The sequence below is a fragment of the Nelusetta ayraudi genome, unplaced genomic scaffold, assembly GCF_046127955.1.
Source record: "Nelusetta ayraudi isolate G7.1 ecotype Tasmania unplaced genomic scaffold, CSIRO-AGI_Nayr_v1 ptg000042l, whole genome shotgun sequence".
Classification (NCBI taxonomy): Eukaryota; Metazoa; Chordata; class Actinopteri; order Tetraodontiformes; family Monacanthidae; genus Nelusetta; species Nelusetta ayraudi.
The window spans coordinates 207038-233288 of NW_027466092.1; the positions used below are offsets into that span (position 1 = coordinate 207038).

At 47.2% G+C, this 26251-nt stretch overlaps 1 protein-coding gene across 1 annotated transcript; it reads left to right on the forward strand.

Moving 5' to 3' along the window:
* The first annotated feature begins 1882 nt into the window (after positions 1 to 1882).
* lhpp (phospholysine phosphohistidine inorganic pyrophosphate phosphatase) lies at positions 1883 to 24438 on the forward strand. Its single transcript, XM_076033428.1, has 7 exons — positions 1883 to 2069; positions 2224 to 2411; positions 2757 to 2910; positions 3043 to 3106; positions 3193 to 3285; positions 5203 to 5294; positions 23402 to 24438. Exons 1-7 carry the CDS (start codon positions 1891 to 1893, stop codon positions 23493 to 23495), a joined length of 864 nt encoding a protein of 287 aa, XP_075889543.1. The 5' UTR covers positions 1883 to 1890; the 3' UTR covers positions 23496 to 24438.
* Positions 24439 to 26251: the final 1813 nt, after the last annotated feature.

Sequence of the window (26251 nt, forward strand, 5' to 3'; positions counted from 1 at the left end):
AAGTAAGTCAAAGTAAGCAGCAGGGGGCGGGGGGTTCACTGCATCTGTATTTAGTAGAAACTCCACGGAATCTCCAAGGCTTCTGTGCCGCCTAAAAAAAAAAATAAATAAATCAAGCAGCCAAACACACTCATGTCCTGCTCCTTCAAGTGCATGCACGCAGGGCAAAAACATGCCAACTACACCTCTAACTTCTGTCCGTCCAGAGTCTGAAGGTGCCAATTCTTCACCCAATATAACCTTCGACAATCTACCCCACTCCACCTGTTGCCGAGCTCCAACCAGGTGTTGGTATACGTGTACAACTCCTGCAGTTCCTCTCATGCTCACTGCTGTGTCGGTAATACGCCACCACAGAGCTGCAGCTTTGCGGGGTATGCTGAACCACGCTTTGCTTTCAAATCCTACACAATAGAGGAAAAGATCCGTGCCAGATGGGAAGGGTGGGGGGGCACAAAAGGCTTAAAACCACAGCAACAGCACAACTGAACTGTGACCAAACCAGTTTTTCCATTTCAGCCAGACTGTCCAAATGATTTACATAGGATTTCCACGCCACTTTATGGCGTCGCTTTGGGCACATTTCAACTTTAACAGAGAGCTGATGGCGACGATGGCCAGTTCCAGCTCTGATGGTCACAAACCTCCAGCAGCCAAGGCCTGCAACACCTGCGCTGGCATAGAGCAACTCGGCTGAAGCGACCCTTCGCCTGAACGTCATTAAAATTAAATGAAGGAATAAATTAAACAGCAAACATGACAAAGCTTTTAATAACCGGGTTTGTAAATGAACAACAGTTGGGACACACACAGACACGCACGACCCGACTATGCTGGCTGGCTGGCTGCAGGTAATCGATAACCTATGCGCTGTGAATAAATACACTCGGCAAACATTTGGCACCTGGAAGAGAGTTACATCACCGTGTACCGCGCAGCGGGTCGTGCCAGTGATTCCTGCGCGTCTTGTGTCTACACGTGAGCTGGTGGTGCTGAGCGGTGATAGGCCGGCGGGGAGCTGCCTCCCTGCCGGGCCACGCACCGACCAAAATAATTCGCTTACACCAAACGTCTTGTTTACGCCAAGCGTCTGACGCGTGTCACATCAAAGCACGTCGTAGTACTAAACAAACAAACAAAACAAAACAAAACAAACAAAAAAAAACAAAAAACAAAAAAAAAACCCCGCTGTGGTGAAACCACCTACGTCGACAGTGTGCTAGTTTCCCCGCAAAGTGCGTGAACGGATTATTAATGCAACGCTACTAGGCCAAACAACACTGGACGTCGGCTAGCTGGTTAGCGAGCCAAACATTCCCGCACGCACACGTACGCGCGCGCGCGCACACACACACACACACAGTCACACACCTTGACGTCGTGGCGGCTGTCTGAACGCGGTGTGTGCGACACGACGTAAAGGAACAGTCAATGTGTTACCTGAGCGAGACGGGACGAAGCCGGTGACGCTTGTAGAGGGGAGGAAATGTACACCGACCCGCTCGCCGCTTTATTTCTAGTGCGCGTTGACGTCACTCGCCACGCCCCCATGTTGCAACGTTTCCTTTCCATTGCGAGATGTCTTTTGCCTTTAGACAGCCTGGAACGTCACCCGAACGTCACGATTGTCTGCCACAGACCCAAACAAAACACTTATTTATTTATTTATTTATTCATTTATTTATTTATTTATTTTTATTAAGGGGAAACATTGCGGGGGTCTGCGTCACAACTAACTGATAGGATGGCTTAAAAAAAAAAAACATTATAAATCTATATTTTTTTAGATAAATTAATATTACTCCTCGTATGTACCCGTGTTATTCCGCGCTTGCCGTAACGCCACGCTGCAATTTTAAATATTGAAAAAGCAAAAGCAAAAGCAATCAAATGAGCGTGGCATTTACGCGCATGCGCACCGGGTTTGACAGTTCCGCCATGGCTGACGCGAGCTGGCCGGGCTGTGCGAGGAGTTTGAAAGGTGTCATACTGGACCTGTGCGGCGTGCTGTATGACAGCGGGGAGGGCGGCGGCTCGGCCATCTCCGGCTCGGTGGAGGCTTTGAAAAAGTGAGTGAGTGAGTGACGTGTTGTGCAGTGGAACTAAACTTTCTCGTGTCGGTCGAGTTTGCACGGTCTGATCAGTGCACGCACGTCGGCTGCGTCTTCAGTTGTTGTCAAGTGTCTCCCGCTGCTGTCAACTCATCCAGTGCTGCTTCGACAGGCTCAAGGCCTCCGACCTGCAGCTGCGCTTCTGCACCAACGAGAGCCAGGCGGCCAGGGAGGCGTTCGTGGCCAAGCTCCAGAGGCTGGGCTTCGACATCACCGTGCCGGAGGTCTTCTCCCCGGCGCCCGCAGCCGTGGCTGCTCTCAAAGAGAGGGGTCTGCGGCCTCACCTGCTGGTGTACGACGGTAACGCTTGTCACAGTTTCCAGACTTTGCTCTTGCTGTCAAAATCAGTGAGCCTTTAAGACACCGTTGTCTTGTGAATTATTGTTCAAGGTCTCATATTATGCGAAATTTATTCTGCTTATTTTTTCATCAAACAGTAATCTGCGTCTCTAGTCTTGTCGGTGAACTATCCAGAATTAAGAATAAGTGTACTTCCTTTGCATGCAAAAAATAGAAATTTGTGATTTGTGATGTCACAAAGGGTACTTGAACGTTCAACTTCTTCTCCAGAGTTTGATGTAGGCAAGGATTTCTAGGTGCATCTCTACTAAACAAGGACTCGCTTCCCTCCTCTGCCCCCTGCAGGACTTCTCCCAGAGTTTGACGGTGTGGACAAGGCCGACCCCAACTGTGTGGTTATTGGAGACGCGGCTGAAAAGTTCTCCTACCAGAACCTGAATGAGGCATTCAGGGTCCTTACAGGCCTCGAGAAACCGGTGCTTTTCTCTCTGGGCCAGGGGTACGAGCCTGTTGAAACAGATCAACAGAACTCAGTGACACAGTGTGAAATATATATAATGTTATTTTTTTTATTTTTTTTATTTTTTTTTGAATGCGAATTGTTGTGATGTATATGTCTCTCTCTTTATAGGAGATACTACAAGGAGATGGATGGTTTGAACCTTGATGTCGGGGTTTACATGAAGGCTCTGGAGGTACATTAGGCAGCTCAGTGCTGATTTAGAAGGAGACCGTAAAAGTTCTATCTTTGTTTCAAGGCCGACCGGTTCTTCTCCCACAGTACGCCTGCGACGTGAAAGCTGAAGTTTTTGGAAAACCATCCCCGCTGTTCTTCCAGAGCGCTCTGAGTGACATGGGCCTTCAGCCGCAGGAGGTGGGTCACGACTAAAACATCCAAGCAGTACAAAATAAGAGTCAGTGTTCTGATATCCAAATCCAAGTGGACGTATTTACTCCGGATATGACGGATCAGACTTGATTTCACTCGGTTCTGTTTTGACCTTTGTGAAAACTAAACATTGCAACAGTCATGTAAAAATGCACTGGCTGGTCCCCAGTATTTCACCAATTGCAGATCTAAATGAGATTTTCACACATTTACAGGTTTTACAGATAAAGATTACAAAATAACCTGCAAGTGGAAGTTTTGATGCATTTGCTAACTACTGACCCCTTGATTTGGTGCCCTGTACTAGCAAGGCTTACCTAATAGATTGGACAGTCAGTGTGGACTTTGGTCATGACCTCTTTGAGGGCATATCCAGCACACAAGTTAAAAAAAACAAAACAAAAAGAGTTTTGTTTTTTGTTTTTTTCTTATTGCGGGTGTACAATTTAGTGCCATCTAGGGTAGGTTTAGATAAATAGAAAAATATAAATATCAATTTATCTCGAGTGTAATGTTAATGGTTGTACTGGGAGGAAGAATCTTGCAGAAAAAGCAGCTGCTTCACCGTCACTCTGCCAGAATGTTTCTCCCAGCGACATTCAGTCTGGTCAAGACCTAACTGAAGAGAATTCCAAACCATAATGAGAGCCACATTCTGGGACACTGTTGAAACTGCAGCTGCACATCATGGTTGTAAAGCCTTTTAACGCTTCAAAAAAAAAAAAAAAAGTTAATGTCCTCCATGCAATCTCTTGCGTAATAGAACCTGAACCTGCCTCGGCTCACACATTTGTGTGAGTTGTGTAAGAAAACGCACCTGCTGAAAGTCAGAGAAATTCCCACGGCTGACCGCCGTCCTCTGAATGTACTGAGCAAATTCACTGGAGGCGCGTCTGACTTGAGTCGAGTCGGCATGATCGCAGCTGCTAGGAAGCAGCAGTTTGTAGGTCGGCTGAACAGAGAGAGTCTGGCGTTATAGAAAAAGTAAATATTCCTCCATAAAATCTGATTAGAATATTCAATTTTAGTGAATTTTGAAAAAATGGCATCTAAAAGTTCAATTGTGATTGTGATTCATTTAATTATGATAAATTTAATTGTGACATAAATTCAACGATAACCCCTTCATGGAACAAAGAAAACACATGTAAGAAAAATATCGGTCTTTCGTACTTTCATCGCAGTTTAAAGTTGAAACTACTTTCACGAAAATACAGCCAGGCAGGAGGCCTGAAGACTAGATTTAGATTTACAACATGGAGTTAGCCAGTGTGAAATAATTGGAAGCAGAGGACAGCGTGAAATGGAGGCAGGCCATTGGCTCTGGCGACCTTCCACTGCCAAATAAGTTCAAGAGCTGTTGTGCTTGGTCCTCACTTGGACGAAGAGCAGGAAGCTGCTTTAAAACGGGTTTGTTTGTGGTCTCTGCGTCGGGATCTTCCTTGCACAGAGCTCCTGCTTCCTTTCACTAATTGCCTTAACATGCATTTAACGCTGATCTGCGAGCGCTTCACAAGTGTCAGTGGTCTCCTGCAGTCATTGTTGCCATGTCTCCCAGCGCGTCTATATTTAAACTTGACACTCGGCTTTCTGGGAACCCAGAGGTCACTTCAGCCCAACTCTCCGTTTTCCAAGGCAGAATCTCCATAATTATAAAACCTTCATGAGCCTCCCTCTAACTTTCTTTTCTTGGCTGAAAAAGTGTAACTATAATTGAAATTATACACTTATAATGCATGCGCGTTTCACATATTAAACTCTGCAGATTTGTTGTGTGTATTAAAAAAAGAAATGGATCTGCCAAGTTCTAAAAATAAGGCAAGACGAAGAGCAGTGAGCACGAGGTGAAGCCTGGCAAGATGATGATAATTCTGACTTTTGCCCTGGTCCCCTCCCCTGCAGGTGCTGATGATCGGGGACGACCTGGTGAATGATGTGGGTGGAGCTCAGCGCTGCGGAATTAAAGGTGTGCAAGTCAGGACGGGCAAATACAGGTTGGTAACATCCCAGAGTCGCAGGGTTCGACTAACAGATGAGTAAATATGAACAATTTATCTATTATAATAAATTATATTATTAAAAGAAAAGAAAAAAGAATAAATAAAGTGAAAAGACCCTCGGGCCAACACCGCGGAGATCGCACTCAGGCCCCGGCTCCGTCTCGCTGGCTGCGTGGAAGCACTGCGGAGTGAAGGGAAAAATTGCAAAGTCATCAAGTTTGATTCAATACCGAGTGGCGGCCACAGGGAACATGTTTTCAGAGACAGGCCGCGCGCGCGCCACTTTCATCAGTTGGCGGGTCGCATTTGGCCCGCGGGCCATACCCTGGACATGCCTGTTTTAAATGAACGCTGATATAGAAAATAAATATATTCAACCATTGGTCAGGAGGGGGCGCCCTCTCACCATAATAACATTTTTCGGGAGGCCAGTTCTTCCGTCCCCACATTTCTTGAGTTGGTGATTTCTCATCTTATTATACTGACGGTTCAGAGTCAAATAGTTTCAACCTCTATTTCTCACCCTGGCCTCTCGAGGAGCAACTTTACAAAGTGTGATTGGAAAAAAAAACATCAGATCTCCAAAAAACAGAACAAATATTACCCCTCTGTTTGCTGCTGTTGTTTAAATGTGATGCTGGACTGGATCTTCTGCATATTTGGAAGGTGACAAAAAAAATAGAGGGCGGAGGGCGGAGCCAACACGTGACGAGGGTGTTGGCTCCATCCTGGGAGAAGTCTTGTCAAAGGCCCTTTGTGACATCACCGTGGACTTGTTTCCAGAACTGTGCTTTTTAGCGCACATGATGCAAGGTGTAGCATGGGACTAAAGCATCTAATCTAATTTATAATTTCAATCCACATGTGTTTAAAATGTTGAGATCGAATTGCATTATTACGCCTTGCTTCTCAGTATCTGCCCGCGTTGCTTCTGTTTATTTGGCCCTGACTGTGGCAGAAGTTAAAAAAAAAAAAAAAAAAAAAAACACACACAAGTGACTGTGAAAGAGTTCGTGCACTGCCACTGACCGGCGTGTCAGCTCGCGGGTCATGTGACCGCAGAGCGTTGAGTAATCTGCCTCAGCATCAGTCAGCTTTAATCCTGCACTCAGAGCTCCACTCATGTCAAACCTGATGTCCAACGCTCTGCATTGCATTGCATTGCATTGCAGTGTGTGTGTGTGTGTGTGTGTGTGTGTGTGTGTGTGTTTGTGTGTGTGTGTGTGTGTGCTGCCGGGATGTACACGATCTCACACACACACACACACACACACACACACACACACACACACACACAGCCACAGGAGAAACTTTGTCCCTCTGCTGCTGCTCACGTAGCGCTCAGTGTTCTCTGCAGAAGGAAATTAAGCCACTTGTTAAACTAAATGGGATGCTTCCTGTCCGGGAACCTGCTGTATAAGTGTGTGTGGGTGTGTGTGTACGTGTGTGCGTGTGTATGATTAGTCTGGTGTCGCATGACATTTTGTAGTGAGTGGAAACAAGTTTTGCATGCTACATTGTGCAAATGCGCAGCTATCGCAGCAGATTATTACATAAGCGGTTGAACAACGTTGCCTCTGCGGTTTTGTCGAGCCGTGTTGGTGTCGAAGGTTGAAGTGATGTGGTCGGGCGACGTTCAGCCGGCCGTAGGAGGGCAGGAGGTGCCGGTGTGAACTGGAAAGATCAGAGATAGGATGAGCGGAGGATGAAAACCTGGTGAAACATGGCTTCAAAGCGCCAATGGCTTCCCCAAGACACTGGCAAAAAATGATTTAAGAATCGGTCAGAAAAATGTGGCAGCACGCGCGCTTGAAAGGCAGCTTAAGAACAAAAACAAACAAAAGAGAGGCGCTGTGCTGCTGTGAAGCAGCTGTGGGGTTTGGTGACGGGAAGCCACAACTTTGTTGCCTCCAGTTCGACTTCAGTCAGTCAGTCAGTCTGTCAGTCAGTCAGTCAGCTGCGTGAGGTTTCATGTACGCTGCAGCCGAGCAGGCGTGCGGCTGAACCCGGGGCTTTTTGCCGAGAGCAGACGAGTCAGATCTGGAAACCAAGAAAAAAAACACACACATCTGTTTCCACGTCAACCAGATGCTGCGCAGACTCGCAGTTCTGCAGGAGAGACGGCCTCAATACCTCAGGACGACACCACGGGAAGAGAGGGAAGATACAAATCACAGCAAGTCTAATCATTTCACCTTGATTCTCACAAGGCTTTACGCACACACACACACACACACACACACACACACACACACACACACACACACACTGCCTCAGATCTGTTGGCCTGTAACAGAGATCATCTTCTCTTCTGTCTTCAGTTGAGACGACTGAAGATGAAACAGCGGCTGCTTGAAGTCCACCGCCCGTCCGTCTCTCCGTCCGTCCACCTTTTCCTTACCGTGCTCTGTCCCCACTTTGCGTCGTCAGGAGCAAAACCATCCAGTTGGTGTCGGCATCACATGGTGCGGCAGCGTGAAGGCATTACAAGAACCAGACTGTGAGTCAAAGAAAGGCGGTTAACCTGGAAGAAACACAAAAAGTCCAAAATCTCTTGATTTTACCTCGGCGTTCTGGGGCCCAGGGAGCGGAGTGGAGCAGTGTCCCTTCCCATCATGCCTCTGTGACTCAGGAGATGCATCATAGGCACATCAGCCAATCAGAACAAGCCAGGATAAGGCATACAGGAAGCTGTAGTGTGGCAGTAAAGTAGCTACTGTGGATTTTCTGGCTTTTAGAAATTTTTTAGGCAGATAAAAACTAAATGATTTAAAAAGTGTACAATAGAAAACTGTTGTAGAAGCGTTTATTGTTGTGTTGCAGCCTGAGGGGAAAAATGCTTCATGGGGCCCCAGGGGATTTTCCCCCCGCAATACCGCAGATGGCCACTGGGAAAAATCGACTCACCGGCAGAGCGATGGTAGCGCACTCAGGTCGAATAACACACCCATCCCAGCTGCAGGATGTAGGCGGGGCTATTAGAGCTGCCAATCAGCCGAATATGCCCATCTCTGAAATGTGGGCGGAGCCAGAGGACCTGGCGCGAGTGACCACTCAGACTGCACATGCATGTAGAACAAACGGGTTTAAAGAGCCGGTTTTGGAAGTAAGAGCGAGCTGCTGCTGCTGCTGCTGCTGCTGCTGCTGCTGCTGCTGCTGCTAATCAGCCACGTAGCAGAAATGACCCTGTGAGCAGCCTGTAGCGTGACTGCGCTAGTCAAAGCACCGCTGGACTCAGCTGGAAGGTGTTTCTAATTTACAAAAAAATTAAAGACCAAAGAAAATGGCATCCAAATTCCCAGTCAGGTTCTGATTAGAAGTCACACGGAGACACGTTTTTGTGCACAAATCAAACCATGGAGCTGCGTCGTGTTCATGTTGGAAGGGGCGGAGGTCCACCCGTTTTTATTCCAGACTCGACTGGAGAAGCCTGGCTCGGGATCAGAAAGTCCCTACAGACTTCCAGATAAACGTCACGTTTAGCCCTCTGTTGTCAGCCTGCCGTTAAAAGTCGACGCTTCATGGCAGAGGGGTGAGGAAAAAAACAAGGCGCTCTGAGTGGGCGACGCCAACACCTGGCTGGCACGAGAGATGATGATGATTAGCAGAACAGATTGTCTCGAGGCATTTTGTGGAAGGTGGAGCAATAAAAGATATCAAAGATGGACTTTTTTTTAGACATTTTTTTTTTTTTGGCCACTTTTGGCTCATTCACCAGGATGACTGAGACATAAACGGAGTGAAAATTTCTACTTATTTTTTTTTTTTATTTTATTTATTGGCCGACACGTCCAACCGGTCTCAGGCCAAATACAGTCGTGTCTGCCGCCCTCACTCTTGGAAGGGCCTTCGTGAAGAGTCTTTTTTTTCTCCTCCTCCTCCTCCTCCTATCCCTCCCCTTCCTCCTCCTCCTCTTCCTCAGCAGTCTGTGGCCTCCTCTTGTTTTTCCTTCTCTTATCTTCCAGACGCTCTTTGAAAGCAGCCTCTCATCGTGCTGCTCCTTCACGCTCTATTTGAGAACCAGTTTCACTGCTACTTGAAGACGGCGCATTTAGCTTGTGAACCTCCCGGGCCTCAGCGCGCACGTCCCTGTGACCATTAAAAAAATAAAAAGCAGCGGGATCTCGTGCTTCCGGGTGAGCGCTCGGCACCGGGAGATGACATTTAGCGGCGAGTCTTCCAGGGAAGAAGGCCTGACGGGCGTCTCGAGCGAGGAGCCCTCGTCCTCCCAACGCGGCGTGCAAAAACTCTCCCTGTGGCTGATGTTGGGAAATGTGTTTTCCAAGCAGGCAGAGCCAGATTAAACATCTCCAGAGAGTCCCGGGTGATGGTCCCACATGATAGCAACTGTAAACTGTGTTTCCACAAACCCCACCCAGGTCGCGCTCCCTGTGTCTGCAGCCATCGCTGAGGGACGCCAGCAGGAAGCGAGCGTCGCAGGGGAGATTGGAGCCGTGCAAAAGAACCTTTCCATCTCCTTTTTTTTCTCCTGTTGTTGTTCCATGACTGGGTTGCACAGCTGCTGCAAGGAGGTTCAAATGTAACTTTATTTTAACTCTGTCCTCTGTACTAGCATTAGCATGATTGTTTGATAAGAAGAACAACAGATTCTCAGCCAGCTGACTCAGCTTCGAGGAATAGAGACAGACAGAGGAACGTCTTTATCTTACTTTCGTCGCACTTTTCCATTTATACAGAGTTTTCTTTAAATTCAGCCAACTACCGTGCTATCTTAGTTTAATTCATCTCAGCATTTAACCCCAGTTCTAGCGTCTCTTCACTGGCTGCCTGTCAAACTGAGAGTTTATTTTAAAATGATGTCGTTAACTTTTAAAGCTCTGCATCAGTGAGCTTTTAATTCCATACAAACCAGCTGGTAACCTCGGGTCCTCAAACATGACTCTATTGGTTGTACCCAGCAGGCCCAGGCTGGTGACCAGGGGTGACCGGCCTTTTGCCATCTATGCTCCCAGTTTAGGGATCGACCTCCCTTAGAACATCAAGTCTGCCAGCTCGCCAACTCATTTTAAGTGTCTTCAAAATTGGTTGGCGAGCTGCTGGACTGACTGTACTGTTACTGTAGAAAATAAGAACACCACTTCAACTTCAGTTATGGAAAATTGCAAAATTTATTTTTAACATTCTGTCTCATGGAATGGCAATGAGGTAAAGTGCACACAAAGGAAACAAAAGTGCGCGGATATAAACAGATTCAGTCCTGAGCCCTTTGCTAAACATGAGCAAAAACAAAACCTGGAACCCCCACAAGCATCCATTATTGTTCATGCGCGTTTGGCGAAACCCAGCATTACGAAACCGATAACGATACCTACAGATATTACGAAGAAATGCTAATATCTGGCAGATACTATCGGACATTCCTAAATACAAATATCATTATTATTATCATTATTATCATTATTATTATCATTATTATTATCATCATTATTATTATTATTATTATTATTATTATTATTATTATTATTATTATTATTATTATTATTATCATCATCTTAGTTTAATGACATTCCACATCACGTATTCAAGCAATTAAAAAGAGTCTATGTCGAGACCCCGATAGCGAACAGTAGCTTTCTAGCCAACGTTTACACTTGCTGGTGTTAATGCTTCCTTCCAAGTAAAGTCCCACCTTTTTTGCCACTCGTGCTGCACTCCTCACAGCGTTTGGTGAAGGGTGTCCTTTGTTTCACCCAAATTTCAAGTTGTGAACTGCTTCTTGACAATGTGAACAGGACACTTCAGGGTTTTTTTTTTCACAGCGTTTAATTACAGTTTGTCAGTATTGCCACACAGTATTAGTTGCCGTGCTGCAAACATGAAGTTGTCTCAGTTTTCTGTCACTGGTGTCGGCTTGAGGAGGTGTGATTTGCTAGTCTTCCGTCATGGTGCCTGCCAGCTTTACAGAGGACCGGGCTTGTATGACTTCTCTGCAATGTTTAACATGCGGCGGCGGCGGCAGCAAGCAGGGTGTCGCCCTATCAGCGAGGACGTTGCGCTATATGCAAAAACCGCACACATGCACGCCGGCGCCGCTGTGAGAGTATCAGACTGAGTGAACTAAAGTCCTCAGCAGATGGCCGGTATGCAAATATTCATAGTTATCACTCCAACTGTTGCTTGTGTAATCAGGTCTTTTTAACCTGCTGCTTAGATGACACCTGTGTGTGTGTGTGTGTGTGTGTGGGGGGGGGGGGGGGCTCTAAGGATGTGGTTTTCTTTAATGCCACTGTTCAGTCCTGCGATGTGACCTGTTGCACGGTGGCAGTGGAGCTGCTGCGGTTTGTGAGAGGAGGTGGCGCACAAAGAGCCTCGCTAATCTTGAGACAGACTTTTTCTTTTTCTTCCCACGATGCCAGTTTAAAAAAAACAAAGCAAAAACGCCTTTGCAGATTTGCAGATTTGCTTTTTGAGTGGGTCGAGGTGCTAAATGCAAGGCAAGGCAGAGTTCCGCGTTGTCAGCGTCCTACAAAGGCCAAAGTGACGGCAACAAGGCGGCGAGCGCGGCTGTCCGGCCGACTCGCCTGCGGTGAACTTGTGCAAAGTGAAGCTGCTGCTTGCAGAAGGAAGGAGCGTTGCACCGCCGGCAGCCCCAGCAGCCCCAGCAAGCGCACGGCGAAGTCGAGGTACAAAAAAAAAAAAAAGTAACAGAAACCCGCCTCTGGATTTGTGTGATAAGTGTCACTGCTTTGCACAAGAGCTTGTAGGGATGTTGGCTCTTCCTGTAAAACATCTAAAACCTCAACGCCATCCTCTGAACAGGAAACCTTCGATTACCTGACTAATGCAACACAGAAAATCAAGTTTAAGAAATAAAGTTTTGCCTTCCAAATAAAATGAAGGTGTGTCTCACAGCAGCAGCACATCTGCATTCTGGAATTCCCCAAAATGGCACATTTAGCCCAGTGTTTGCAGCCTGATGCTTTAGCCCGATGCTTTTACAAGGTGGTCTGAACGGGCAGAGCCAACACCTGACTGGGGGTGTTATGACTAACCTGGGAGAGGTATTGGTGACATCACAGAGGGTTGATTTCTAAGAACTAAGTGTTTTTACTACATACTTTGTGAAATTGAACAAGTTTAAGGGCGAATAAAGTGTTGTGTTGTAGCGTTGCGCTGTTTAGTTTGCGGCCTGCCGTGAACCTGGAGAGGAAGAGGGTTTGTGGCTGTCATAAACTTGAGCTCCGCCCTCTGAGGGGCGTGTCTCTCTCTCTCTCTCTCTCTCTCTCCCTCGACATATCGATAGAGAGGTGTATCGCAAAAGTGTCATGGAAACACTTTTTCTTCCGCATTTACACGTCAGCGGACGTGACGTACGACGAACACTGATATGCAGATTTATGGCAAGATGTTTTGTGCCTCCATCCTCCTCACGGTGGAGTCTCACGGGACGAGATCTTATGAGAATTGCAGCTCACACGCTTCACACCGTTTGATGGAAACGCCTGCAAATCGCAATTTGTACTTTGTCGAATTTTTTTTAGAAATATCGCTTTTATTTGGCAAGAAACTGTAATGAAAATGGAAAGGCAGCCGTTGTCTTCTCGGAGGATTCTGTGTCTTCAAGGGGCGACGGACGCTCGTTTTCGCACTTTGCTGTGCTTTGGCAATGCTTTCCACAACTGTTTCACTTTTAGTTGTTTTTAGAGACTTTTTTGGTTTTCCTCCTCCTCAGTTGGTGAGTGGCCTGTGTGTTCCAGCCCAGTGAACCAGGGCCCCTGCACCACCTGGCCTTTTAAAACCTGCAGGGGCCCCCTCCTCTTGTGTCCACTTGGTGCCCTCTGGGTCATCGGAGCAACTGAAATCAAGACGAGTGTGGCCTTCAGTTGTGTTTGTTGTCCAGTCGGGAGTCGACGGGACGCTGTTCTTCCTCCTCACAGTGTTGTCGCTCGGGGGGGGGGGCGGAAAACTTGAAGGCCTCGTCTGTCTGCGTGTGAATCCACCGTGTTAACCCTCTCTTCGCGCTGCCGCTGGTCTTCTGCGTGCTTCCTCTTTGACAGTCAGCTGCGGGATATTTTCACGGCGCAATGAAAAGAAAATACGTGTTGCATCAGGTTTCTATTTCCTGCCGCTGGAACTCCATGAAATGTGGCTTTTGGCAGCTGCGTCTCTTTTCCTGCTCCCACCTTCTCCTCTCTCGCCCAGAGGTGGGCGGGTTTAAGACGTTGAAATTCTCGGAGCTGGATTTTGCCGCTTTGAATGTATATCGGCTCCGGATATATTGTCTCTTTGGGATTACCTTTTTTTTTTTTAAGATGCACATGCTGAAATTTCCCTTCAAATCGAATTAGCTGCGAGGGAACGGGGGGGTGAAATCATTGTCGGACTAATTCAATTTGGTCCGTTTTTATTTGAGTTGATTTTTTTTTTCTACATCGACATTCAGCATTTCAAAGTGACCCAGAAACATTTGCACATGCACTGGAATGCATAACACCGCGGCTGTGCCGACGACGTGGTGCGTGCACACTGCCAGATTTAGCTAATGAGGCTGTTTTGGCTCACGTTTCCTCAGACCATTAGAGAGCCTTACACAATATTTTGACACGGCGAAGACAAGAAGTGTGCAAGTAGGACACGCTGTGCTGATATTGCACCAATGTTTGGAGGAGTGGCGCTCTGAGAAGCACGTATTATAGTTCAAGGCTGTGTTTTAACCCTGCTGGATTGATGGGATTTGTTGAAAGAGCAGCAGCTTGGCGTGACATTTCCCTGTTTGTAGCCAGAACAAAATATTTGTCGGGGAGATTTGCAAGAATTGTTGTATTGTTATATTATCGTGCATAAAAAATGGGAATGAGGAAGAAGGTGAAGTGAAATAAACACCCACAGAAATCTACAAAACACATCTTGATTTTTGCGCTTCCTGCCGGGGGAAACCCGGGCCATCGGGTCCGAGCCGGTGCCACAGTCCGAGGTGCGGATTGAACCTGAGCGACGTTGAAATGTTTTGAAGGCGCTGTGCTGAGAGTCCGAGAGTCTGAGAGTCCCGCCGCCGCTCGTCACCCCAGAGTGACGGCCCGCTCCGCCTGCCCGCCTGCAGGCTCCTCTGCAGCCTTGCCGCTTGTTTGGAAGTCAATGAAATATCAATAATTAACTGCAGCTCTTGTCTTCTTATTGTTCTGTGAGAGTGAACTCCCACGGCCAAACAAAAGAGGCGACCGGGGGCTGAGGGAGAAAGCTGCAGATGGCAGCCGCGAACGGCCGATGCCTCTTCAATACACAGACACTCGTCCCCTCTGCCTTTCCAGTGGAGACCCGATGCCTCTCGGAGTGACTAAGCACCAGGTTGCAGGGCCAGGAGGAGGTCGGCTGCTGGTGGAGCCGGAGCCCAGGCTCAGGTGGAGCTTAGGTGGAGGCTGGCAGTTGGGCTCCACCGTTCTGGAAAAAATGATTGAATTTTTTTTTTCTTTTAGAGCAAATATTCACTGCATTTATTGAAATATAACAGTGCTTCATGCAAGATTGGCACATCAACTCTGGCTGTCGATGCTTCTTAAACGTACACAGAATTAGAATAAACAGTCCTTTTTTCTGCGGCCAACTGCTTAAAGATTCTTTGCACAAGTAGGTCAACATGTCGAGGCTTCCGTGAGTCTTTATAGCTACGTCAAAATGCTCTGTGGTGACTATTGAGACTATTAAACTTGCACTGTTTCCTTGCGGTGCTGCGATTAAGTCAAAGCACTCTTTGCACGTTGCAAACTTTTGACTTCGGTCATCCTCTCTGAGACCGACAAACTTCCACACCGCGGACTGTGATCCTATTTTCAGTACGAGGACAGTGGGGCTTTACTTTGTTCTCGTGCGGGGTTTTTTTTTTTCCGCAAAATGAAAGAAATCTGACTGAATCGTCAACATTTTGAAATGAGCTCGCTGTGAGTATGACTGGAGATTGCTGGATGAATGGTGCAGCCCAAACTGGCAGGTCCTCTCGCCTGCTTTCTCCTCTCATGCTTCTTCCACTGCTCTTGTATTTTGTTCTTGCTTCTTTTCTTTTTTTTTCTTTCTTTCTGCAAGTGACTCTGCAGCACGGCCGATAGAAACCCTCATCATCAGTCTTGGTGATAATATCACACTTGTTGTTGATGCGCACACTTGTCAAATGCAGGCGCATTTTAGAAATACATCCGAGAAACCATCCGCGTCATCTCAGTAGCAGGAAGTGAAACCGAAGCAGGATCATTTAAGACCTGGCCACATGAAAACATGATAAGGTCAAAAACCTTGAACAGTGAATGTGACACTACTGTCAAATTCATATTAAAATACAATGATGAGGTTTATTTATAGAATATGATTGGGGGGTAAGAGAACGCTGCTATTTCTCATTGACTTCACTATGGCTAAACTTTTTATGAAATGTTTCAAAAGTGGTTGGTGTGTTACTTCTCGTCCAGCAGTGTTTATTATTATTATTATTATTATTATTATTATTATTATTATTATTATTATATTATTATTATTATTGTGTATGGCATCCTCCCTCTGATTTCCTCACTTTTTTTGAAGGTAAAACTTGTGAAACCTTGAACTCGACGCAGCCTCCGTGTCTCGTTAGAAACACCTTATATGGACGTCGTCGCATGTTTCCGTGACAACATTGTGACTTATTTTCCCGCCGTGATGCAGAAACGTTGACCTCAATGTGGCATCCCGACCGCTGACAACAGATTTGCACTGCTGCGTATCGTATCGATTTGAAACCTTTTTGGGAAGTAGTTTGTGGCCTTCGCTGCCTCCCACCACCAGGGGGAAACCAAGACACTCAAGCTTCATTTCGAGCTATTTCACGTCTTACAACTTTTTACAAACTGTTTGTTTTTGTTTTTTTGGTTGTTTTTTTTTTAGCATGCAAGGTGGGTTTTTTTTTTTGCAGCAACCGCCAACAGAAAAGAACTATGTAGGTTAAGTTTGGCAGATGTTTCGCTCGGCTTGCTTCTTGTCTACACGCGTTGCACACATCAAACGATCCAAATTGTGACGCGCTGGTCAGGTTTATAGTTCAGATGTTGCCAAATTTGCCTCTGGTGGTTTGGGAGGGAGATAAAGTTTCCATGAGGTTGCCGTCGGCAGCCCAGAAAGAACACTTGTGTTTAGTTTAGTTTTTTTCCATAAAGCATAAAGAAATGTGGAGGGGGGGGGGGGGTTCCTCCTCGTGCTGCAGCAACGGGAGTCCCCTTTGTATCCTGCACCACTGGAAAGAACCGTTAATGTGTGTGTGTGTGTGTGTGTGTGTGTGTGTGTGTGTGTGTGTGTGTGTGTGTGTGTGTGTGTGTGTGTGTGTGTGTGTGTGTGTGTGTGTGTGTGTGTGTGTGTGTTTAAGCACTGAAGAGCCGTACAGCAGCAGCTGTTGCACGACGATCATGACTCAACATTGCACAGTGCGGTGTTTTTGTTTTTTTTCATTTTCCACGATGACACTGCTGCTGTACCGCTGCTGCTGCTGCTGCTGCTGCTGGAGGGTGTGCAGGGCTTCAGCCTCGCGTCTGTTGCCATAAGGTTGCACGTAACGTGGTGGTTTCCCCAGCAGCTCAGCCAGCAGCGTGCGGAGCGGAGCGGAGCGCAGAAGAGGCTGCAGCTGTATCATCTCAGAGAGACGTGTCGCTGCCTCGCTGTGGTTTTCTGTAAATATTAGGTCAAAGAGGAAAAAAGGCTGCGATAAAAAACAGCGTGGGACGCCTCAACTGCCCCCCCCCTCTTTCTTTGCTTTTTTTTATTTTTTTTTTTCAAGATCCTGCTCTACCATATCATTCTCTCCTGTAGTCTTTCAGCCAAGAGGATAGGATGTATGTACATATACACACACACAGAGAGAGAGAGAGAGAGAGAGAGAGAGAGAGAGAGAGAGAGAGAGAGAGAGAGATCTCTTGCCCTCAGGTCGAGGGTCCGTCGGTGCCTCATATCACCTCGGCTCTGCTTGACATAAAGGCCGTAGTTATCGCAGTTTCCTCCTCGTGGCTCCTGCTCACTGCTCACTGCTCACGCAGCCTCGTGAGGAGAGCCAGCGTGTTGGCCCTCGGTGCCGTTACTGGTCTGGTATGAAAATCGCGGTTGTCTTTTTTTCCACGGCTCACTTTTTTTCTTGCAGGAAAAAAAAAAAAGATAAGATGCCACAAAAGCATCTGGCACTTGATCTGGAACTCCACTGGGAGCCGTTCCCTGATTCACCAGATTTATTTTTAGTCCAGCTGGTAATCAGACCCTGAAACATTTAGAAAAGGGGGGATCGGTCAAAAAAAAAAAAAAAAAGAAATAGACAAGCTCTTTGTCATCATCATCACGTTTATTCAAAGTCGGCCTGTTTGTTTTTTTTTTCTTTCCTTGCAGCCAGACCTCAAGCCAAGAAGCTCGAGGATGTTTTACTAAAGCAATCACACCGGTTCTTTTCCTGTGAAAAAAAACCTTAACCGCTAGCGGCAGCGTCCACGCTCATCTCATCTCACCAGCTGCATTTTTCTCTTTGTCGCCTTCTTCTTTGGCTTCTAACAACCAGTGAGACAACAAATAAGCAGCCACTTTTGTACGAAATATAAAAGCAGCTGATTGGTTACAGAATCCAAAGTGTGACCCAAAACAAGACGGATGTGCGATGTAGCAGAACTAAAGCTTTGGTGTCACCATGCAAGATGAAGATGATTGTAATTTTATTTATATATTTTCTTTTATCTTGGCAAAAATATTTTACGCATTATGAAATTTTGCATCCTAGAATTTGAGAAGATATGAGTTTAATACAAGTCATGAGTGAGTAATTATCCATGCTGATACCTGCCGGTTCAGAAACCGTGAAGCTTCTTCCTTTGCTCACTTTTACCTTAAGATTCAAAACATTCAAAAAGCTTCTATAAGATTCAAAAACACAAATCCACCCATTGTGGGACAATAAAGGCTCATTGTCTCTGCAAAGTTCTGAAAACACTGATATCCATCATTTGGATGTGATGGAGATTGGCCCTTTCTTCCTCCACAACTCAAAAACCAGGTGCAGCTCATTTAAGAGTCTTAAAATGCAAATGTAGGTTAGTGAGTTGAATTGATTTTTTTTTTTTTTGCCTCTGTATCTCTGTGTGTATTAATGAGTGAATTGGTAATCCAGCCTCGTGGGAAGCGTGACTGCAGCGAGGCTGGTTTGACGAGGCCCAGGCTGCGGGAAGGTTTCCTGAAGACCAGATGATCTCTGACTGACGGCCACTGAGCTTCTGCTCCGTGCTCTCGTGTTACCTGCATTATCCGGCAGAAGTGGAGGGAAGAAAAATGTCACACGCAAACGTGTGTGAGCGTGTGTGTGTGCACGTGTGTGAGCGTGTGTGAGCGTGCATTTTACGCACACTCTAATCCTAACCAGTCAAAGGTGTGGACGAAACGCATTCAGAGTCATTTAACAATATATCCTGCTCATATGTTTGATACCTTCAGTGTCTGTCTGCAATGTAGAAAGTGTTGAATGACAAAGAAAAAACAATGCAGGAGAAGGTGTGTGTGTGTGTGTGTGTCTGTGTCTGTGTCTGTCTGTGCCTGTGCGTGTGCCTGTGCGCGCGCGTTGATGGGACGGCTGCCCGGCCTGCAGGCGTCTCCTCTGACACCCTGCACCCGATCCGATCACACAGCTTACAACAAACACACACACACACACACACACACACACACACACACACACACACACAGTGCGGCTCACGGCGGCCGCACCAAGTCAGTCGTGTCCACTTGGGTTTCATGCGAGCACATTCTGTCCTTATGAAAAGAAAAATGTGCCCCCTAGTTTTTACAGAGCGAGGCCTCAGTGTTTTACGGCCTGTACGTGACCCGAGTGCGTCTCTCCGGGCCGTCCGTCATCAGCTTCTACGACCTAACGACCGGATTGATTACATTTGTAAACGGGAAGAGTTTAGTTTATTGCTACGACGGGATCCAATAAAGGGCAGAAATATGAGATAAAGTTGCTCAAGTTTAGCATCTCACCTTGAGTGCGTCAGTGAGTCACTGCACCTATATTGTGCAAAACTCATTTCACTGATGGTTTTATAACTGTAATCAGCATTTGTGTTGTGTCGGTGAACTCTGTGAATAAGAAAAGTCCAACTTTTACTTCTTCTGCTCGCTCCTCTGTGTGTCATTTTTAACAGGAGGCTGTAAACAGAGGGCTAAATAGATAGTTGTTTTAACTGCAAGGGTGAAGATCTGCAGGTGGGAACAATACACAGTGGTGGGGGAAAAATCTTTATTTATGATGGACTGTGTTGCACCAAGAATCTTATTTGGTCTTATTCACAATAAACCACAAAACAATTTATATTTGACTGTGTGCCTCTGATGCAGCCAAACCTTCTGAAACAAACTTTCGAAATACGAATTCTGTCACATATTTAACGAGAATACTTGGGGATTGAGTGAAATTTGAAGGGTATCCGAAAAACTTTTTTTGACCCATGGAGCTTTGATCGATACGTCTCGGTGAAGAGAGGAGTCGAACGCTGAAACACAAATCACATGGGAGAAAAGCTGGTTTTACATGGTTCTGTATGTAAAGCGACGGTCAAGTCAGGCTTTCCAGCCGCCGGGCTGACGAGCTCGCCCCCCCCCCTCTTATCGTCTGCTTGATATTGCGGCCGACCTGAAGGACTGCTGCCGCGTGCTGCCGATGACCTCATCGGTAACACTAGCCCCGTTGTGCTGAATTTTGCATGGTCACATTGACCCGGTTAGCGCTCAATTATTCATGGAAGCGGTCGCAGAGCCGGACACGCTCGCCAACTAACGTGCATGGGTGCGTGTGTGAAAGGGCAGGTGTGTGTGTGTGTGTGTGTGTGTGTGCGCGTGTGTGTGTGTGTTTAAACTCAATCAGTCCTCAGGCAAAAGCAAAGAGAGAATCAGGGTGTGAGTCCAGAGGAGACATAACAGCCAGACCATTAGTGAAGCGGATCACATGACCGCAGTACCGCTGACTGACAGGCGTACATAAACACAGGGCACTGCTGCTCCATGTCCCCCTCAGTCTCTCACACACACACACACACACACGAGCGACCACTCTTCTGATTCCACACTCGGGCGGCTCGCAAGTATTTTGCCGCAGCCTCTCAGAGAGAGAGAGAGAGAGAGGGGCGGGGTCAGTGGCCGGACAAAGGTCCCTCCCCTCCCCTCCCCTCCTGGAGCTCCAACCCATGACCAGGGGGAGAACAGAGGCAGTATTTAGGCAGCGGCAGCCGTCCGATCCTCACGTCTCCACGTCGGAGGAAAACAGGCCCCCAGGATCCAACATGGCGGCACATGGACCGCATATGAGCCCCCGGGTCGTCGTTTGCCCATGCCTGCCATAGAGCACGTAGCTGTAGTGTCACTTCCCATCATGCCTCAACATGGATCTCTTTTTTGGGGGGATTTTCTGGCCTTTATACATTTTTTTTTTTTAGAAAGATTAAAAGTCTACAACTTAAAAATCTACAGTAGAAAGATTTATTATGAACCGTCTTTCAGTTCAAAGGTCGTCCTGTCACACATTTTGCAGGCGTAGTTTTTTATCTTGCGGTCTTTGGGTAAAAATCATCTTGGCTGCAGTACCTCGAGGGGCCACTGGGAAAAACCCGCCGTGCTGCCATGTTGGCAGTCTGGCATCTAGTTCTTAAAATACATACATACAATTGAGCAGGAGTCCCGGTCCGTCCTGCCATGTCTTGAAGGGGGCGTGTTGTCCACCTTTTTCATGTGACTGAGTAGAGACGGGGGTCTCGGCACCCCAAAGAGATCAGGTTTCCCCCCGCCTCCCGCAACCAGCTGATCAAACAGCCGTGTCGGGCTCCTCCTACTCCTCCTCCTACTCCTCCTCTTTCTCCTCCACCACCACTGAGGCCAGTTTTCTGTTTGTTTTCAGCAGGATCAGGTTGAGATAAAATAACACTCGCCGCCTCGGTCAGGAGTTCCATATGCATTTAAAAAAAAAAAAAAAACTGTGACCTTTGTCCTAAATCAGCTGTATATGAATGAGCCATGAGAAGTCAAATATCAAAGCAGGAGGCACGACTGTTGAACGCTTGCCAGGGAACAAACAGACAGAGAGAGTTTAGAGCTGGTTTAATTTTTAACATGTCAATCTGACATTCCTCTGTTTGCATGTTGATGCAATGGTGCTACAGTGTCGCGATTTTCCCAGCATCGTCTTTCATGCCAGGCCCTGCGTGATTGAATTTTCAGAAATATCTGTCAGTCTCCGGGAAACGGTGCGTTTAGCCCTCTGGTTGCAGCCTCCGGCTAAAGTTTTAAGTCTCTCCGCTTCCTTGTTGGACCCTACTTGTGTTTGGAAGTAGACCAAAACAAGTCGATATCAGAGGGCGGAGCCAACGCCTGGGGCAGATATCAGTGCCCTTTGTGACGTCACGCCCCCTGAGAAGTGGATGAATGGGTTTTACTCGTTCCTTTGTTAAAAACGTCCAGTTGAGTGCATTTTGCGCAGTGTGGGACCTTTAAACCTTGCTCAGCTTTGCAGGAGTCACACGGAGCTTTCCGAGCCGGTCGTGGTTTGATCTTGGAATCTCGAGGTGTTTTTCTTTTGCACTACAAATTCATAGCAAAAAACACATACATTTGTAGATGTACTTATATGTATATGTTCTGCTGTTTTCTTGCCTATTTAAACAATAGTGTCTACCTGCACGCAGACGTCCCCTGGTTTTCCCGGCGAGTGAGAAAGCGGCAGCTTAAGTCATCAAATAATTATCTCGGTGTCGTTTTCACAAATTGGCTGTTTTTTTGTTTTTTTTTGGAATTAGCAGCTCCCAGCTGGCCTGTTTTCAAGTTGCCTTCAGTTATATTAGAACACTCTGGAAGGAGTTGACAGCTGGTGAGAGAGACAGAAAACATGCGCTGTTAGACTGCTGGGAGGTTGTTGTTGTTGTTGTTGTTTTTCTTCCTTTTCCTTTTTTTGGGCTTTTTACCAGAAGCTGCACAGACCCGTCCTAGTGTGAGGATGAACGACGCAGCAACAAACCGCTGGAGTCGGAATTTCTGCCACGTTTGCTGCTCGACAATGAACCCGCGTGATTGTTTTGATTACAAACAAACGTTTTCCCACCACGTCTCCCTCTGGCCTTTGTTGTCCGTCTGACGCCGTCTCTCTTTCTCACCGCCTCTTCATTTTTTCCTACTTCCTTTTCACCCCGACCGGTCAAAGCCGATGGCCCACGCCCTCCACAGTTAGGGGTCTGCCCCAGGTTTATTCCCACTGGGAAGTTTTTCCGGCCTCTGTGGCTTCATGCTGCTTCTGCAGGGATCAGTTGGTTTCCTTTTGTGATTGTACAAAAAGCACTTGGAGGCGCCTCTGCGAGTGATCGACAAGCAGCAGACGGCCTGTGCTTCCTGTGTGTCTGTTCAAAGCCCCCAGGATCCAATGTGGCGGCCCATTCATTCAATTGAGTTGCTAGCTAGCAAGAAAAAAAGCCCACCATTTTGAAATGTTTCCCGTGTTACTTCTGCGTTGTGCGGCCCCATAGAGCATGTGGCAGCAGTGTCACTTCCCATCGTGCCCCTGCAACTTTACATGATGCATCAGGACGCATCAGCCAATCAGAACCTGGCAAGACACAGCAGGTACGACGCTGTGATGTCACAGTAGGAATAGAAAACTCTTATATGGTGTTTTTTTTTAAGATCAAAAGTCCATGACTTAAAAATCTACTATAGAAAGATTTATTATGAACAGTGTGTCCGGTCAAAGGTCGTCCTGTCAGACGTTGTTCAGGCGGATATTTTTGCCCTGCGGTCTATGGTGAAATATGCTTTGTGGGCCGCTTTGGGTTTTTGGCTGCAGTACCTTGAGTGGCCACTGGAAAAAATCAATAACCCAATATCCAGTTTAAATAATACAGGTGAATGCTGTTTGTTAAGTATTTTGTTGTTGATCGTATAGTTTTATGTCTGTATTGTCTGTGTTTTTATGTGGACCCCAGGAAGAATTGTCTTCACTATGGTGATGACGAATGGGGATCCGTAATAAACAACAAACAATAAACATCCACAGTCTGCTGTTTGTTTCTGGGTCCAGTTCCTGCTCGCCCTTCACCGTGTCTCTGTGTGCCTCCTCCCCTCAGGCCCAGCGACGAGAGGCACCCGACGGTGACGGCCGACGGCACTGCGGACGACCTGGCCCAGGCCGTGGACATGATCCTCGGCCAGAGACGCTGAGCCGCACTCAGGCAGCAGTCAGCTGACCTGAGCTGCAGCAGGCGGCTGTAAGGTAGCAGAGATTTAGACAGAGCAGCTGTGTTGACAGGACTTCACATGAGGTTGTTAGCGTTAGAGTAAAGAAATACTTTTTTTTAGCAGAATCAGGAGACATTGTAACTCGGCAAACCTGAAGCCTCGTGCAGTAAAATGACATGGAAAGCAACACTAGAGCATCATTTTTAGCTTCGAATGATGTCATTCTCACTTGTGAAATCTGTACTTTGACTTGTAACACGTTGAATAGAACCCCTGGCATTGACACAGCGCCCCCAACTGGTCTGGTGCAGGACTATAGAAATCTGGTTGCCTACATTCCTCGCACCTGAACATCAAGCGCCTCTCCGTTGGCTGCAAGACGCGAGCTAGCTCACTAGCCCAGGGGGCGCTAGAGAGGCCGAAGAAGCTGGTGGAAGTAGCTATATTCCTGTGGCAGGCCAGTTGAGGGCGCTGTGTCATAGCGGGGTGGGGCGGGGGCGGGTGGGCGTCACTCTCACCATCACCAGTCGAGGAATCATGACCGATGACATTAACAAGGTAACTACAGTGCTAGACAAACTACTCAGGCGTCGTTTTGAGACTCGGGACACTTTAGAGCTGCGCTCAACATTTTGTCATGACATGACTGGCATAGATGGCATCACACACTGCGGGCCTGAGAGCGAGTCTCTGTAACCAGCTGCTGACTGACAGCAGTGAGAAGTCATTCAGACTGGCTGATAGGGTTACAGTCCGAGTCTTTGACATACAGACAGCGCGCGGTTGACCTTTGGCCGCATGTTTGCAGCCGTCGCCGCGTGTTAGCACCTCACTCACCCGTGTGTTTGTGTTTGTGTTTGTGCGTGTGTGTGGGAGGGGGGTGTACATAAATAAAGCCTGCGGCAGATGTTATTCACACACTGAACTGTGGCCTTTGTCAATTTTCCTGTTTGTCGCAGAGCCATTGTCATAGATCCTTTTCTTTTTTTCTTCGCCATCCTCGAGTTGTGTCAAGGTCCCAGCAGCACAGACAACGGTGCAGCCTTGGCGTGTTGTTTGAAAAACAAATCACTTTCAAAAACAGGGATAGGGATGTGGGGGGGGGGGTTCGCTGTTCTTAGACATGGCAAATACACAAAAGTGTACGGGGAACAATGCGTTACGCAGTGACCAAGACTTCTACCCAATGGCAGAACTGTCTGAGACGAACTAAATATCTACTGTACATCTTAGACAGAACCCAGAGACTGGACCCCATGACTGGAACATGGTCCCTGTCCAGCACACTGGAAGTTTTGGGTTTAAAAAAAAAAAAAAAAGGTGTTAAAGTCACACTTTTGAGTCTTGATTCTTTCAGGACTTTCCCACTGGCACCTGCTCAGCTCTTCTTGACTTTTTGCAATTTTTAAGCTTTTACTTGAGGACAGGAAGTGACGACACAGAATGTCTTATGAGAGCGAGTACGAAAATGAAACTCACCTGGCAGCAGCGACCGTGCGTTTTCATTCTCAGTAAAGCAGACAAGGAAGACGGCTTGCTAAGCAGTGCTGCTGTGGGCGTTGATGACTGCACCGCTCCCACATTGAGGTGAAACTCACTCGTAATGGAAAACCACTGAGTGCAGTTGCACAGAAAACTGCAACGTCACACTATTGGCAAAATCTGCCTTCCTTCGGCGTCTGTGTGAGACTCCAGAATGGTTCCGTGGATCAGACAACGTCCAGGTCCACTGATCCCCTGACGAGCGTCCCGTCCCTTCATGATGTTCCTTCCCCCATCAATCGATGGACCTGTCAGGACCGCTCACCCTTACTGCCTTGACAATGAGCCGCTGCCGACGTGGCCGCTCGTCCTCTGTGCCGTCGTTAACGGCCTCTAATTGGACTCGAGGCCTTTCACGTCAGCGTCTGCGCTCAGATGAAATAAGTGTGGACGGGCAGTATAATGGAAACGGGGCCTGCTGTCTTTGTGCCAGCTGGTTGGCTGAGGCTTCCTGGAAGTGGGGCGTCAGACAAACAACTGGCCGCCGCCGCCCCCGAGGTTTCAGTTCGCCTCGCAGGTCCAGCAAGAACAAAAGGCCGTCGCCAGCGGATTCATCGGAGGTCCTTTCCGGTTCACTTCCCCATCGGCTGACACAAGCTTGAACGCTATTGGTCAATTAAAGGTAATAAAATGCTCCAAAGGTTCTAAGAGGATGTTGTCTGAGCTGACGGCTCCGCTTGTGCTCCCGATCGAGCTGTAACGTTGTCAAAGTGCTAGCACAGGGGGTGGGCAAACTTTTTAACTGGCGGGCCATAATGTGTCGTAAAATGTGACAGAGGTGCCGGAGCAGCAGCAGATGGATGGAGTGTTCTGGTGAGCCACCTCATGGGAGGAAAAAAAAAATACCACATGGGATATGTAGAAAACATGAGCTTTAATGTCAATTGAAAATGAACAAAAGCAGAGTTACAACAAAATCAGCATCTTTGAAGCCCCACAGTGTCGAGCTCTTTACTGAAATGACTCTCGAAACACTAAAAGAAATGGATGAAATACAGCTATTCTATGACTTACAGACTATCGATATCATTTCTTCAAGTTTCGGCAGGCCGGATTAAAATGTTTAACGGGCCACGTATGGCCCCCAGACCGTAGTTTTCCCCATGCCTGTGCCAGCAGTTTCGGCCTCTTGGGATCTATTGGACATCGGCTGGTCGTCCTCCAGAAGACTTAAGACCCTTGTACCTTTAATGACA

Bases quoted from the DNA above. Each gene is read 5' to 3' on its own strand.
- lhpp (XM_076033428.1), top strand. From the start codon at position 1,891: ATGAGCGTGGCATTTACGCGCATGCGCACCGGGTTTGACAGTTCCGCC. The intron at 2,911-3,042 runs GTACGAGCCTGT...CTCTCTTTATAG, and splicing joins CTTTTCTCTCTGGGCCAGGG to GAGATACTACAAGGAGATGG. The intron at 3,107-3,192 runs GTACATTAGGCA...CTTCTCCCACAG, and splicing joins TTTACATGAAGGCTCTGGAG to TACGCCTGCGACGTGAAAGC.